Below are 16,805 nucleotides of genomic sequence, written 5' to 3' on the forward strand. Positions count from 1 at the left end.
TCCCTACATACTTCAGCTGTCCCTCAGCAGTATTTGTAAGCCAGGTGATAGCAGCTATTTCTGTGTTTGTAAAGATGACCATGTGTGCGCAAAGTGTTGTGTGTTCATTAAAATAGTTTAATGGTGTCACCACTACACTTTAGTCTGCAAGAATCAGCAAACTGTTCTAGTCCAGGCTACTGGGAATTATTGCTAACTGCCTTAACAAGATAGATCAGAATTCCAGCTTGTAGTTGGACACAAAATACATGATATGACATGAATTGGTTGCTTATCTTATAAATGTAACTGTTGATCTTAGACAGTATTTTGAGTACCATCAGCTAAATGTATTCTGCCACAGAACTGTAGCAGTGTTGTAGGAACCTGTGAAAGATGCAGAGTTTAACAAACTATTCCCTCTGCATTGTTAAACCTTATTAGATTTAGATTGTGTTAGCAGCAATGTCTCTTCAGTCTTATTTATATATATATATATATATATATTAGTGTGATTAAACTTTGGAACTGTTATGCATGCACAGGAATCTTGTAATTCAGTAAAGGTTTGTGATGTATTTATGAATAGTTCTAACTTGTGGGCTAAATGGAAAACTGGAAAAAGTGTCTAGTGGTTACCCATAGCCAAGAACTGAATGTTATGCATGCTTTGCTTGTCAAGGCTTATCTTCTGCTTTATAACTGAAGACATTAAGTCTTGCTTCAGAAAGTTTTTGCCCTTGCCTATATATTACTAGGCAACAGGAGGAAACAGAATTTAACTTTCAGAATTAAAGTGAGCTGTCTGTAGAGAAATTCTGAAAGCGAATTTTGCATGTAGTCAGTTCCTGAGAATTGGAGCTGCTTTTGGAAAGTGTTAGAGAACACAGGGTCAGAGAGATGCTTCTTGCTGGGCTCTGCAGGAAAGGCAGCACCAGGCTGTTTATCTCCAGCTGATGACTTCTGGTGTAGAGCAACTAATGGAGCAGTGCTTCTCCTGTGGGAGCTGGCCTTCAGTGTGTTTTAGCCTTGTGCTAAATGACAGTCCAGAATCAAAGAAAATTCAGAAAAATATAATAATGATTTATGATATGGAGAAAATTCAGCTGAAGAAACTGAAAAAAAAAAAATAGAGTATGTTCACCTTACAAAGAGTAAGAGAGGTGAAAAATCATTTTAAAAAAATGTTAAATGATAAAATGATATAATTGCTGGATAGACAATGTCTCTTTTGACAGTAGAAGACCGAGGAACCTACATCTGTGATTTTATAAGGAAATAAACTTGATAAAAAGAAACCAGTATTTCTTGAAATAGGCTATATATGGTGAAACTTTGTGTCACATGTAATTTCTTAGGCAAGTAATTTATAAGATTAAGGATTAGGCAGTGTTATGGCTATAAAATTAATTCAGAATTATAGAATTAAATGATGAGAGTTTTTGGACCAGATGTTGCTTTCCATGCTGCAGTCATATTTAACTTCTAGGGAAGAAAGTGGAAATGTGTATGTGCAGTCTGGCTGTATTGCAGGCGGTGCTCATGGGATCCGTTCAGCTCCCTCAGTAGTATCTGATACTAGTGAAATGATGTTGGGCTAGACACATCTAGTCAAACAGCATTTAGTATGAACCAAAGTGGTAAAAGGAATCTGACCCAGGGAGCTCAAATTTCTCAACGGTGGATCAGATAGACTGATTTTGGCATTTCCTCAGCCAAGTTGCATAATAGCCTCTGACACCTATCCAAGCCCTGGGCTGCACTGATGTTTCATGGTGAGCCAAGAAGAAGATGTACTGCGTGTGAAACAATAAATGTTATTTATCCAGCTGAGGCCCAAGGGGAGGAGATAATTTTATGAGGTAGGAAATTCAGGCAGGCTGAACCAGACAGGCTGAAGTACAAAACAGGAGATGGACATGCCAGGTGGGGTGGCTATACAGAGTGGCAGGAAGGAAGAGTCCAAGCGTTACATGAACTGAAAAAGCTGAGAAAAAAGGGAAGAACAAAAAGGCTGATGAAGTAAGCTGGAACAGATCCACACAGCACTTGTAAGTAAGAATATGCTCATGAGATAGAAATCCTCCCCGTTCTTCCCTACTTGGTCTGGAATTGATGGCAGCTCCGACAGAAAGAACTACAGAGTGTCTGTCGAATCTCACATTGCCCAGGCATCCATCCCAGGAGAGCTCAGTCTGCTGGGATGTGGCAATCCTGTTTTCTGTCCCCCGTGCCCATACCAGGAGGAAGAGGCTAGCAGGATGGGTCTGATAATCACGCGGCATTAGCTGGAGTCACTTCTGCTTGTGGCATGCATGCTTTGCAGGAATAGGCATTAGGCTCAGCAGGTGCTCTGCTGGCCTGCACCATCTCAGAGCCCCTGCAGCTGTGAGACACAAAGAGATCAGTTTGCTGGGAAGCTGTTTGCTCAAGGTGAGCAGAGCTGCACTGCCAGTCATTTCTGCATTTAACAGGGAGAAGCGTGAAATGGAATTAATGGAGAGAGGTGAATTGTAGTCTGTAGGTGGAGAGAGTTGAATCCACTGGCAAATAAAGGTGATGGAAATTGAAGTGCAACCAGAAGCTGTTATTTTGCCAGTATTACAGTTAAACCACAAAGAAGAGTTTGACTTGGTTTGGTTCAGCTGACTGCTAAGTATTTAACCACATTATTGCAGCAAAGTTGCTAGTCTTGTGCCTAATCATACTGAAGTAATTCCACTAACTTCAGCAAATTTGATCAGGATTTACTCTGGAAATGTAATTGGGCTAATTTTATAGGTTTTTTGTTTGTTTGGACTTGACATGACAAGGATATTCTTATTTGCAGTAAAATATGTGTGAAACAAGTGTCCTTGGAAATGGCAGGAGAATATTATTTTCATGTACAATATATGTGAAATATTCATTACTTTAAACAGTAGCTGTATGTGAGTGAGGAGTTGTGTGATCAATGTCCTGAGCATCAATAAAACAGCTAACAGGATGGTGCATGGCCTTTGGTGCAGGAGCTCTTATTTACAGTAATAGTGAATATCTATAATATGGGAAGGACAAATTCTTTTCCTTTGATTATGCCTCTGTACTGCTTTCCATAATCAGAGCAAGCTTGACTTCTAGATCAGCTCATGATCAAATTGCAAATCATTTTGGAATGCTGATAATGTAGGTCTTGTCTACTGGACGTTTTTTCTATCTGCCTGCTGCTTTGGTTATGCTGAATTTATTTGCTGTAAACAGATCAATAATTGAAAGAATATAGGCAGTGCCAGCAGAAGAGTGTGCTGGTACCACCCATAGCTCCATTCTGTCTGTCTCCTTTTAACAAACTTCTTAGCTGGTGTGAAGCAGTGTGACTTAGTGATCATCACTGCTTTATAGTTAAAAATCAGTTTTTAACTCAGTTTTTTCAGTGCCTCAGAAGCGTGCACTGTCAGTCTAAAATCTTTTTAACTAAAATGTATCTCGGAGAAGGAAAACATTATTATTGTTTAGACTTCTAATATATCAATCATTTCCTTTTGAAGAAGGGCAATCTGTGAGCCTGCAGTGTTCTTTTTTGCAAAGAATATGGAACTGAAGAAAATCCCTGCTTTTGCTGTCCAGTGTGCCAGCAACGTACAGCATCTTCACATTTGTCTTTAATAAATCAATATAATTTATCACTTGATCCATCCCCAAGTTCTTAAAATGCACAAATATATTTTAAGAGTATGCTTTCTTTTTGTTCTGTCTGATTTGAAAAATGTGCATAATCTAAAACTGAAATTTATGGCGTCCATAGCTATTGAATTAGACTAGATTCTTTTATCTGTTAAAGCTGCTTTGTGCTGTTCTAGTTGCTTGATGCAGCCCTGCAGCCAGGTGAAGGATCTAGCCATCTTGGTTTCAGTTGGGCTACAGATGAGTCTTTTTGGTACTGTCTGATATGGTGCTATGGTTTTGGGAGAAGAACAGTGTAGATAACACACTGATGATTTAGTTGTTGATAAGAAGTGCTGCACATAGCCAAGGGTGTTTCAGCTTCTCAGATTGTTCTGACGGTGAGAAATGCTGAGTGAGCACAAAATGCTGGGAGTGGAGAGAACCAGGACAGCTGACCTCAACTGTCCAAAAGGATGTTCCATACCATACGGCATCAGCGTACGCAGAAACACTTTAAGAACTGGGGAGAAGGCTGAGGGGGCAGCCGCTACTCCGGATCAAGCTAGACATCAGTCAGCGGGTGGTGGGCAAATGTGCTGCACATCACCTGTTCTATGAATATACATGAGGGCTGCTCCAAAAATAATGCCACCTATCATGGCTCGTGACATCAGGGGCAGATGTTGGAGTTATGGCAGTAGAAGTTGAACCTTCTCACCAATATTCCATTACACATTGTTGCTGCATGACAGGTGGCAGCAGAGGGGCACTCTGACAGAATGGTGTCTGACATGGAAGCGCATAGGAAGCAAAGGTGTGCCATTGAATTCCTCCATGCAGAAAAAAGTGGTACCCACTGACATTCATCGACACTTGATGAATGTTTATGGAGACCTAACAGTGGATGTGAGTACAGTAAGGTGGTGGTTGGTGTGTTTCAGTGGTGGCGACAGTGGGGCACCAGAACTGGTTCAGGTTTTTACATGCAGGTTCTTGTTCGTTGTTGGTGAAAATGCATAGCTAATGGTGAAAATGTTGAAAAATAGTGTTTCGTAGCTGAGAATTTGCGCTTTCAAATAGTGTTATAGTACTTTCTGTATTTGTTTTATTTTCCATAGAAATAAACAAGAAACATTACTGTCTGAACAATCTACATATTATTACCATTATTATTATTTTTTTTCTTTTCCTTTTCAGTCTTAGTAAATGTTTTTTGCTTTTTTTTTTTTTTTTATCTTAACCCGTGAGATACACCTGTTTTCCCCCAGTTATCTCCTCCACCCTACTGGGAGTGGGGAGTGAGCAAACAATTGTGTGTCCTGAGCTGCCTGCCAGGTTAAATGACAACAGTAGTTAAGCCCTTCTGTCCTGTGATCCTCGAATGTTGGCTCTTACCTCATAAGACGTGTGGTTGCTGTATGTGACCCTGATACACAGTGAAGCATGTAGTGGAGTAAATTCAATGTACTCTACTTTTCTCTAGTAAAAAATGATGCTCATTCAGCAACATAAAAATAGTAGATCCACTGCATTAAAAAGAAATCCTACTAATAAGACCTCTCCAGAGCTAAAGTAATAATCTGATAACAATCTATCTGTAGTAATGTTTCTGTTCTGGATCACTATAATTTGGTATATATGAAGGCACAGTTTAGAATACACATTACTAGAAGGTAAATATTGCCGTAGTTGTTTGGTATCTTTGAAAATGTCTTGGAAAACCTGAAAAGAATTCTTGTTCCTGGCCTATGGTCTCTTCAGGTACTACATTGGTAGTTACTTTGACAGCTGAACTTCTAAAGACTACTGACACTAACTTTTATGTTTAGTTGGATGAAGTTGGATGAAGGAGGTGAGGAGCAATTGGCTGTAGCCTTGCAGTCCATGTCCCCTGCAGGCAGGGACACCTCCCATAGACCGGGTTGCTCAAAGCTCCACCCAGCCTGGCCTTGAATGCTTCCAAGGTGTGGGGCATCCACAACCTCTCTGGGCAACCTGAGGTCTCACTGCCCTCACAGTAAAGAACTTCTTCCTGATACCTAGTCTAAATCTACCCTATTCCAGCTTAAAGTCATTTCTCCTTGTCCTGTCCCTCCCCAGCTTTCCTGTAGTTCCCTTGCAAATATGGGAAGGCCACTATAAGGTCCCCCTGGAGCCTTCCCTAGGCTGAAGAGCCACAGATCTCTGCAGATCTTTCTTCTTCCACTTCTTACATTTTTGGGGGGGCAGTGGGACTATAGCCCTTGCCAGTGAAGTCTGAGGCAAAACAGTCATTGAGCACCTCAGGTTTCTCTGTATCTCTTGTGACTGAATCTCTAGTTTCCTCCTGGAAAGGACACACATCTTCCCTAGCCTCCCTTTTGTCGCAAATATACCTGTAGAATTTCTTAGAATTTCTTCTTGTTTCTCTTTATGTCCCTAGCTAGATTTAATTCTGTGCTGAACCTTTCCTAACCTGACCCCTGGTTGCTCATACAAATTCTGTGTAGTCCTGCCAGGTAGCCCGTTCTTGCTTCCACTTCCTATAGACTTTCTTTTTGTGTTTAATTAAGTCAACTGTCGATCCATGGAGGCCACCTGGCATTCTTTTCTACCTTCCTTTTTCTCAGGATGCACTGCTTCTGGGCTTGGAGGAGATGGTTCTTGAATGCTGACCAGCCTTCTTGAGCTTCTCTTCCCTCCAGGGCTTTCTCCCATGTCACCCTGCAATCATTCCCTGAAGAGGTCAAAGTCTACTCTCTCAAAGTCCAGAGTAGCAAGCTTGCTGCATATCGTCTTTGATGCCCTAGGGATCTTGAACTGCACCATTTCATGATCAGCACAACCAAGGCTGCCTTGAACTTTACGTTGCTCGCTTAGCCCTCTTTGTTGGTGAGGATAAGGTCCAGCACAGCACCTTTTCTTACGGATTCCTGTACCACTTGGAATAGGAAGTTATCATCAATGCATTCCAGAAACCTTTTCAATTCCTTGTTCCCTGCTGTGTTGTCCCTTCAGCAGATATCAGGGTGGTTTAAGTCCCTCATGAGGACCACATTTTGTGAATGTGAAGCTACTCCCATCTTTTTATAAAAGGGGTCATCTACTCAATCTTCCTGGTCAGGCAGGCTGTAGCAGACCCCCACTACAATATCTCCTTCCCCTGCTCCCTTTAACCATAACCCATAAGCTTCCTGTCAGCTCCTCATCCATCCCCAGGTGGAGATCTATGGACTTCAGTCCAGGTCATTGATGTAGAGGCTGATTTACCAATTGGAGTTCCCTTATCCTGCACCTTAGGTGCTGTCTTAATGACCTGTGATCCAACTCTGGGGCATCCATTATGATCATCACCCTCAAAGTGAAATGGTTTGATCCCCTGGTAACTCTAGTTTAAAACTCCCCTGATTAAATTGGAAAGCTTGTAGCCAAAGATGGTCTTACCCTTCTCAGAGATGAACCCAGTAACCAGAAGACCAGATTTTTCTAAACTACTTGTGTGACATAAGTAGCCAAAGCTACTCAGTACTGACTTGGTACTTTATATTGACTTGCAACTTCCTGTTACAATTCTGTTAAAATATCATGTCTCGGAGTCTAAAGCTTTTATCTAGCTGAAGTCTGTTTTTTTTTTTGTTGTTTTGTTTTTTTAAATGCACCAGTCCCTTCTGGGCAGATGAGATAGCAACTAATCTTGTGCTTGAGAAGATAACTATTTGACTTTTTAAATAAAAAAAATCTCCTTATTCCTTTCATTTTCAAAATTATCTTTGTAGATATGGTGTTAAATTTTTGTTTAAACATTACAAGAAAAAAACTTCATAAAAGTTAGGCTCATAAATTGTTGTGGTAGAATAAAACAGTTTCTAATATTGTGAAGCTCAACTAAGTTAAAAATGAAAAACAGCTGATCCTTGGGCAATTTACTTTTACTCCCTACCTACAGGTAAATCTAGTAAGCTTAAGAAAACAATGTGTTGGCAAACGTAGCTACTATAAATTAACTTTTGCTTATTGCTCAGTATCGTTAATTTTTAGTAAGGCAGCTCATTCCACTGAGATTTGACCTTTGTTTTTCTTTTTAAAGTATCCATTTTTAATATGCATAGATGTTTAAAAGAAACTACTACTTAAATGCTCTGTATTAAATTCAATTCAGCACGGGCCTTTCTAGTAATACTGTATAGAGATTTTTATCCTGGTCATGAAAGTTCAGAATATTTACGTCATAGTCTTGTATCCTTGTGCAAGCTGTAAAAAAAAAGAAAAAAGAAAAAAGAAAAAAGAAAAAAGATAAAAGAAAAAAGAAAAAGAAGTGGACTTTGTAAGATGAAGTTGTGCCTCTGACTCCATCGACTGTTCCTGTTGCTGCAATGAATCTCCACCATGCCCTCCAATTAGTGCAAAGTTATAAAACTCTAGACAGATGGAAAATTAATATTTATAGAAAAATACCCAGGTTTTGAAAAGCGGAATTGCTTAGAGCAACAGATGATGTTAACAGTTAAAATGTAGGGAAAGCAGCCTGTTCAGGAAAAAGATGAAAGCTCATGTGCATTCTGAGGCAGTAGGTCATCTAGTGATGGTCTTACATGCGAGCATTTCTGTGAATTGGAACCATCTGTGACTAAATGCTTAAAAAGCATTGTTTTGTACCAGTAAAAATAAATAAATATAGAAAAAAATATTTCTTTGAAAGTTCTCACTGAGTTGAAAGCCCTTGCAAGATCCACCTCTCATTTCTCAGTTTCTGAAGGGTTTACAAAGGCCACTGCCTTGAAAGAGTCTGGAGTAGTGCAGAAGTGTAAAAAGCTATTAGGGGGTGGAAAAGGGAGTTGCTCATAACTGCAGGCCTGAAGGGCCTAGGGGCAGGGAACGAGTTCAGTGATGCTACTTTAAATCCAGAAGAATTTTCCTAACTTCAATGTTGTGCTTGTTGTGGGAATGTTGTAATAAGTATTTTTGCAGTGCTGAATACTTGCACACATTTGAATCTAGTCTCCTCAGAGTAATGGTTTGGGACAGATCAGTGTCAGAGGGAAGAACTGTGCCTAGAGCCTGTTCTTTGCCATCACTGCAGGTAGCTAACCAACTGGCAGGCTAATTCTCTGTGGAAAGCTGTTTTACTGGATGAAATTCCTTGCTTCCTAATATCCATAGCTTGGGATTATCCACATGGTTTTCTGTTTGTGGTTCTGCCTTCTGCTTGTCTGCAGCTGAAGTTTTTCAGTTCTGAAGTTCTGTTGTTTTCTCAAGGGAAAACTTGGCAGTAGATGAGCGTATATGCATGTGCGCACCTATAGCGCAGCTAAACTGTAATAAAACAATATTCCACAAAACAGACTGTGAATATCTTGTTGTTTTGTGCTGAAGGACAGAAAAGAAAAAAGGTTGTTTCCAGGTACATAAGCTTGTAGCTTTCTTTTGCATGTCTGTGTGTGATCAGCCCAAACTTCTGCGTACCCGTATTTGGGATCTTGGAGCAGCCAGGGAAATCTCACAGCAGGCTGATGCATGGCTGCAGAGATGCATAAGGAAACTGACAAGTTGCAGTATTAGAGCTGGAAAAAAATGTTGGAAAAAAGCCCACACAAAAACGTATTACATGAAACAAGTTCTTACCTGTGTAAGAAGCTTCCATGTGTGTGTCTTGTAGAGGCTAGAGCATTTCAGGAGAAAGCTACAAGTTTTCCGTAAAGAAGTTGCATTTTAGAAGTTCTTCAGATATAACTGCGATATTCTCATTTGCTTGATATTCTGTTGATAATGAATATCCTACAGTGTTCCTTTTGTCTTTAATGTCTTAATTTTGTTCTCTTAAACTTTCATTGCATTATGCCACCGCTGTCATTATTATCATTATTAGAACAAGACAGAAGTTGTCTCCTTTCATCCTAGCTGTACAGGGAGAAGTGACTGTGCATTCCTGCACTTACAGAACAGTTTGTCACGGTCACTAAGAAGAAAAGAGGAATGTGATATTGATGCCTGCAGTTTAGCGAGGATGTTGAAGGGCATAAATGAGTGACAAAAAATATTTTATTTTTCTTTAGAGACTGCAGAAAGCTCTTACTGTAGTATGTAAATATTTGTGGGGAAAGAACTATGACTAATAAGGGTTTCCTTAGCAAAAAGTATACAAGGACCAAACTGGTCTGTTAAGGCAAACACAAACTGGAAGCAAAGCAACCTAGACAAGTTGTAGTCAGTATTTGGGCTGTGGGGAGCCAAGTAAGGGTTTCTTTGTCATTATTTCTATCAATATTTTCAGATAAGAGGAGGTTGTTTTTATAAGAGGATGTGCTCTTATAAATACATGCTAACCTTGCTTTGTGTTGGGAATAACTAAAAGCAATTTAATGCTTTGTGATAAATTAGACTTAAGAAGATTGAAGGAAAGGTATAGCAATTCAAAGGAATATAAAAATACAAAGACTGTAGGTGTGGTTTTTGGTTTGTGCTTAATAGAATGGAAAAGAATTGTGTCTAGTCTGAAGTCTGTGGTGGCTAGCATAAGAATTGATGAGCATCTGTACAGTAAGTTGGACATAATGTTCTTGTCATTGGAACAGTGAAATACTAGGAGAAATGAGCCTGTGGAAGTTGTAGCAATATTTTCAAAGTAGTTGACTTGTACCTTGAAAAAGAGGGATGAGCTGGATGACCTCTATGGTTTCTCTCAGCCTTTTTTTCTCAGAGAGTGTACTGTGTAGTGTAGCTCTTCATTCCATCTTCAGCTTCCTGAATTGTTCTGTTTATCTTTGGCCCTGCTCAGCTATGTCTCTGATCTTTCTCTGACTGTCTTATACAGCCGTTCCTGAGCATCAAACTCAAATGATATTCTACATGTTTGATTTCAAGATAAATTATTAAAGTGTACCATCTTCTTTTTAGGTCCTCCAGGGAAAAGAGGTAAGCGGGGCAGAAGAGGAGAGACTGGTAAGTTTTCACCTTTCTAAATTGCATTGCTGTTTGATGCCTGCGTGTTTTTGGGAAGTTACATACCAGCATGCATTCATTTTTATTTCCACTGCTTTTTGTGCTCTGAAAGAGAGCTCTGAAACTTCTTCTGTAGAAATTTGTGACCCTTGGCATATACCTGGTGGCCCTCCGGATAGCTGTCTAGTCTCTAGTGTCCTTTGTAGTCACACTTCATAATGGTTGGCATAGTACAATTGGCAACGTTACTGGTAACTGTCAAATCATTCCAGTGTCTTCTGAGGTTAGCACAGATCAGAGAAACTCTGGTAGTCAGCAGTTGGAATACTGTAGGTCAGCGTTGCATTCGACCTTCCTGGATTGAGACGAAGTTTTAGAAGGAAGGGAGTAAGTTAAGGATGTCAGTATCCAGGGAAATAATGTGATAGAGTACATTGCTGTGTGATAGAGAGACATTGCTGTTTACTAGAAACAAGTAGCAAGTTAGTTGTCATGGAAATAAGAAAAATATTGGGTTGTTTGTTATCCTGTATCGGGGAGCTTGCTGTTGAGTTCTGAACGTTGGTGTAAAGCTTGAAATTTCTTTTGAAACAACACTGTGGGATGCTGTATACCTCTTCCTGCTGACAATCATGGGAATTGAGTCTACTGTTTACCTTGAAGGACTGAGCCTTCATTGAAGGTGAATTTTCTAGAACTGATGTAGGAGAAAATGAACATTTTTAATTTTCTTGGTTGTCTCGTCTGTTCTGCTAGTAAGGAAAACATTCTAATCAACTTGATCTCCATAAATTCATTAGTAGCTCTTCTTAACCCTTTATATTGTCATTTATCTGCCTCTGTCCGTATTTTACTGCACCAGAAAACTGAAAACAAGTCCTGCCAAAAGTTAATGTAAATCACCTTGATGTTTTCATTTGAGATTGGATTAATATTTACTTAGAGACAAATACTATGCTACAGAAATATATTCTGTGGTTAAAGACTCTTACAAATGTTCCTGGCAATTACTTTGCAGTATGCTTGTTTGTTCATTTTATGTCTCAAATAAACACACATTAAACTATTAACAAAGGAAATTGATCTCTCCCATTTAAAAACAGGCCTGCACTTTAAAATGCTGTTTAAGAATATTTACCAGTATAAAGAAATCACTTTAGTTACAGGATAATAAAATGGCATTGTTAAAAACAAAAGGCTATCAATATTAAAAGCAATCTCAGAGTACAGCTGCTGTGGTTTTATACTCCTTTTTCACTTCACTTTATTCAGAAATTAGAGAGAGGCATAAAAGCTAATGAAATGCCATTGGTTTGAGAGCTGCAGCTGCTCAGCTTAAAAAGACTGAAATAGTAGATTTGATTTGTAGCCCTTTGATAATGTTTCCAAGAACTGCTATACAAAAGACTTTGAGTCTAAATAATTGAAAAAATGTGCAAATATCACTTCATGAAGTGTGACATTTTAACAAGGAATGTTTTATACGTGTGCCTTGAGAAAGGAAGGTGATGAAAAGAAAGTTCAGCACTGTCAGGTGGCCACTGAAACCTCCCCTTGTAGGCAAGTTAGAAGACTGGAGGATGCTGGTGCATGTATGTCTTGACTAGATGCCAAGGTTAAATGCCAAGGGTACTTTGTGCAATTTTACAACCAAGCTGTGATGAGATGCCTAACTGGGTGGCTAACTGAAAGTGGTGATGTGGTTACATTTGTTTTGTGTGGAGTCTGGCAAAATAAACCATAGTCCATGGCTGGTATTTTTGGCCTGACATAAAATTGCATGGAAATGGATGGAGAAACAACTTTCATAAGATTGCATGACGATAGTTGAAGGATTGACTTCTTTGGTAAGGTAAGAGCATGCATTTGAGCATTAGCTGTATTTACAAGTTGCAAAGCATAGCCAAAACCAAAAGAACTTGAATGTGAAAATGTGTGCGGTGCATCAGCAGCATTGCTGGCTTACGATCCTGAGACCTTGTGTTTGGATTTGTACATTTGTGTCTGTCTTTAATAACTTCATAAGCTTACAAATTCTTTTTTTGTCTGTCTTTTTTTTCCCCTCCTCTTTTCCCATCCTCCCTCCCCACAGGACCTCCTGTAAGTACAGTGATACATTGTTGGTTCTTCCAGAATCAGGGAGAAATCGATGTTAGATCCTGTTTTTTTACCACTACAATAAACTGATCGTGTATCAACAGGAGGGAATCTTGATGTTTATACTTATACAGCATAAACACTCCCTAATTATTTTGGAGCTGAATAATTTAGCCAGAAATTTCCTTAAGAAAATTATATCTAAAACTATAAAGCTTTACATTCAGCACTCCAGATAGCAGTTTGGATCGCAATTCCATGTAAGTACATTATATTCATTTTACTTATGACTTGGTAACAAAAACTTTACTACAGTATAAAAATAAGTGAGTATGCTATCTTAAGTCTAGACTTTGCCTTTTACTGGGTAGTAGCTTGTTCTGCCATTGTCACAAATCCTTGGGGTCAAAACTCCTTGTTCTTTGGAAGTATGTGGGCTGTCCAGATCATTGCGGTGTAATTGCTACTAAAGCCAGTAAGTACTTGTGTGAAATGAATAGAAAATAAGACTGTTCAGTTTAGTATTTGGTTGAATCTCATGCTGATTTTGTTTACAAGAAAAGTTTCTCAGTCTTTTTGTTACTTGTTTTGTGGTATGTTCCCAGAGTAAGTCGAAAGTCAAACTTGAAGAGCAGTAAACACACGTATTTCAAACATTTATGTTTGTTATGCCATCCATATGATCACCAAAGTGTGATCGCCAAAGCAGTATTTTTTTTTATTCTGCTTGGAGAGTTTTAATTTTTCTTTACTGGATCAGTTATCTGTCTATTTTATCCTACAGATTTGAAAATAGTAAACTAAAATGTTGGATTTCTGCTATGTGAGTTAATGACTGAACTGTAAGCTGTCTGTACTGGGCAGTGATTACTTATCTTTGAAAGATAAGACCATGTGCTCAGCAGTTCATAGTGGCAGATTGATTTAACAAGCCATCAATGAAAAGCCAGGCTTAATATGTAATGGTGCTGTTTATTTGAAAGAAATATTGGCTTCCTCGATTTCTTTTGCAGTCTTCCCATGAAACACAAAGAACAACCATAAATCATGATACAAGTGATTTTCCTGTAGCAATAATAGCGAGAGTTCACAATATGCCTCATTATTAATGTCTCCGACTTCAACTCTGTTTTAGTGTAGGTTCCCTTAAGAAAAAAAAAAAAGCCTAGATTGTGGTAGTATTAATACAAACCTGAAATAGCTCAGAAGGCTGACCCATTATTAAGAAGTCTCATTTATAATCCTGAGTCTCATATACAAAACTGCCTTACAGTACTTCATCGTGCTGAAAGTCAGTAAGGGTTTAATTTTCTAAAAGCCATTTAAAAAAGAGTGGTATCTTTTCTTAATTCACTTTTTGATAGACACAGTCTGGCTGGGAGCAACTGTTGCAAGCTCAATTATTGTTTTCAATAACTTGGGATACTGTGGCAATCCTTTTCATTTAAAATAGCAAGTATTTGCATATGCTGCATCCTACTCCATAGAATTTAGGTGTATGCTGTATTCTCAAAAGATATTGCAGTGCTTTGTTTATTTTATGTGTACAGTTTGTATGATGGCTGTGTCACGTATGATAACAGTCAAAGGCTGGGGCTTTCAAATTTTTTATGGTCAGTTATAGCATTCTCAAATTTCATCTTTGGCACCTATGTTCTAGCGGTAGCCTATGTATCTGTTATCTTACTGACTAAGCTCTACAACATTTTTTTCTTCTAACTACATATTGCCCTTCAGTCTATCTATATGGATAATACTCTTCATAATAAAAGGAATTTCACTGCCCATCAAAAGTAGTCGGTAGCCTTTTGTTTAAAACATTTAAGTTAAGACACCTGACTTCTATTGCCAAATCATTTTTTTCACCACATAGTACCTATTTCATATTTGTTGGCTTGTAATATCTTCACATAGCAAAAAATAATGGACGTACAAATTTTAATTTGTTAGTAATGTATGCTGCATGCTTTTGATGTCATATGTCATGGCTGTGTTGTTAATGTGTGTCATACCATTTCATCTCATTCAACCAGGGTCTACCAGGGCGAAATGGCTATCCGGTAACTCATCATATCTTTATGATAGCTTGTATCACTCTAAAATCATGTTGCTAGTTTGTTGTTGTTCTTTTCCTTTCTTTTTGTTTGTTTCTTTTGCTTTATTACTGTCAAAAGGACCGTTTTCCTGCTTCTCAGATGCCTACGAAACATAAGACTTTCCTTGAAAAAAAAAAAAAAAAAGGTTGAGAATTTAAAAAAAAAGAAAAAAGAAAAACCAGCAGTATTAATGATTCATAAATGCAATGTACTACTTGTTTGACACTATACATATTTTGTGTTGAGCATCTTCATTCTTGCATACAAAATTATTTTTTCACTGTAATTAAAAAATTCTATTAGCAGGTTATTGAGTCTCAATTTTCTGTATTAGAAAGCCGTTCAGCTGGCATATGGAACCTCTAAAAACTTTCTTCCAATAGTGTCCCGCTTCTCTTGGCCACCTCCTTCAATGCATTTCGAGCAGAATAAAATGCTATTACAGAGGTCTTAACAGTTGGCTGCATAGTCTCTCACAGACTAATTTCACAATAACGTGTGTAATTTTCTGTCAGATTCATTCATATCTTTGGGATTTGTTGCCTGAAAATTGTAATATATGAAATAATGCATCTTTCTAAAATTGATTAACAATGTATTTATTTTCCACAAAGTAGTCAGGCAAGCTGAATGCAGTCTCTCAATCAATAACTGTATGCCTAGTGTTGTGTGTTTATCAGAAACCAAGTGACAAAATGTGTTGGTGGTTACATTTCAGAGACAGTACATATGTAGAACTTAGTGACTGTTCAGGGAGAAAGAGATCTTACCTGAAGCACTTGGTAGTAGTATTGCCCAGAGCGACATACCTATATAGTCCAATTGAATAATTTTTCAGCAACTCTTAAAAATGTTTTTGTTGGTAGATATACACTGCTTACATACCTTGAAAACCTGCAGGTGTAAGATCATTTGAATGCTTTTCTCAGGGCAATTGCTGTAGTTGTAGAGTTTACTGAGAGATGTTACCAGTGAAACATCACCTAGTGCGTATCTTTATAATTACAAGTAGTTGAAAGTCAGCTGGTGAGGAACTGATCATTAGCATTAAGAAACCTGCTAGAATGTACTGAAACCATTAGGTTCCGAATGCACATTGCAATGATACTTAGAGTGCTTAATCTGCATCGCTGTGTGTGTTTAGAAGAAGATGGAGTGAAAAGCTTGACATAAAAAAAAAAAAACAAAACCTTTCTTGCTCATCATCTAACTGTGAGCTTTGTGTACTGAGATTTGGATATAAAGGAATAAAAGACCCCCAGTGACAGAAAAACAGCCCTTGGGTTGGTGGAAATTAATGACCATAAAATAACAAGGTTATGTTGTGCGGAGCACAAAAGCCTCATAGACTTAACTTCTTGGCAAGTTAAGGAAGTGATTGAATGCATCAGTGGACTCTTGCACATTTTGAAGGCTCTACGGGGACAATTTGGAAATATTATTTTCATTAGTGCCTGAACACCCAGTGCTTTGTCCTGATCCAGCTATTTTCTTGAAGAGGCTTGCTGTGGGATCTGAAGACAATAGAGACTCAAAGCAGTGTTGCTGAAATGGCTGGTTTTAATAGCGGCATTGTTATGGGCAAATTTTAGAGTGAATGCTTTTCTCTGCATGCATGTGGCCATCGATGTGTGCATATGCACATGTGCCTTCTTCAGCAGAGCTTAGCATCTACTAACACTTCTTTCTCCTACCTGAAGATGGCTAGTAATAGAATTCTTGAGCACTGTCCTCGGCTGACTGTTCAGACCTTTTCAGCTACAACCATGTCCTGCTTTGAAAGAGAAATATTTAACAGCAAGTGTGATGCACTTCAGAAGTACTTATAGGGTCTTGTAAAGCTCTATGAAAAGGCTATTCGTGTTTAAAGTTTTATCTCTAGAGTCCTATTTAATTTCCGCAGAAGTGTTATTGTTTTAATCTTTATTAGGTTTTCTAGGATATTCTATGAGGATAGTGATGTATACCTACCACATGGAACCTGAAAAATCTCTCAGCTGAATAAGCCAAAATTTAACATTGTGGTTGTACAAAAGCTAGCAGCTGTTTTCTCCAAGCCTTAGGTTTTGA

The 16,805-nt window shown here is 38.4% G+C and overlaps 1 protein-coding gene across 1 annotated transcript in view; it reads left to right on the top strand.

Moving 5' to 3' along the window:
* The window catches only part of COL25A1 (collagen type XXV alpha 1 chain), a 292,895-nt gene that overhangs the window by 140,481 nt on the left and 135,609 nt on the right, over positions 1 to 16,805 (top strand). Inside the window, exon 4 of the mRNA XM_090140053.1 lies at positions 10,498 to 10,542. Coding sequence (XP_089996179.1) covers positions 10,498 to 10,542 — 45 coding nt within the window. The remainder of the gene's footprint in view (positions 1 to 10,497; positions 10,543 to 16,805) is intronic.

Source organism: Phasianus colchicus, chromosome 4 (genome assembly GCF_987193195.1).
Source record: "Phasianus colchicus chromosome 4, bPhaCol1.hap1.1, whole genome shotgun sequence".
Lineage (NCBI taxonomy): Eukaryota > Metazoa > Chordata > Aves > Galliformes > Phasianidae > Phasianus > Phasianus colchicus.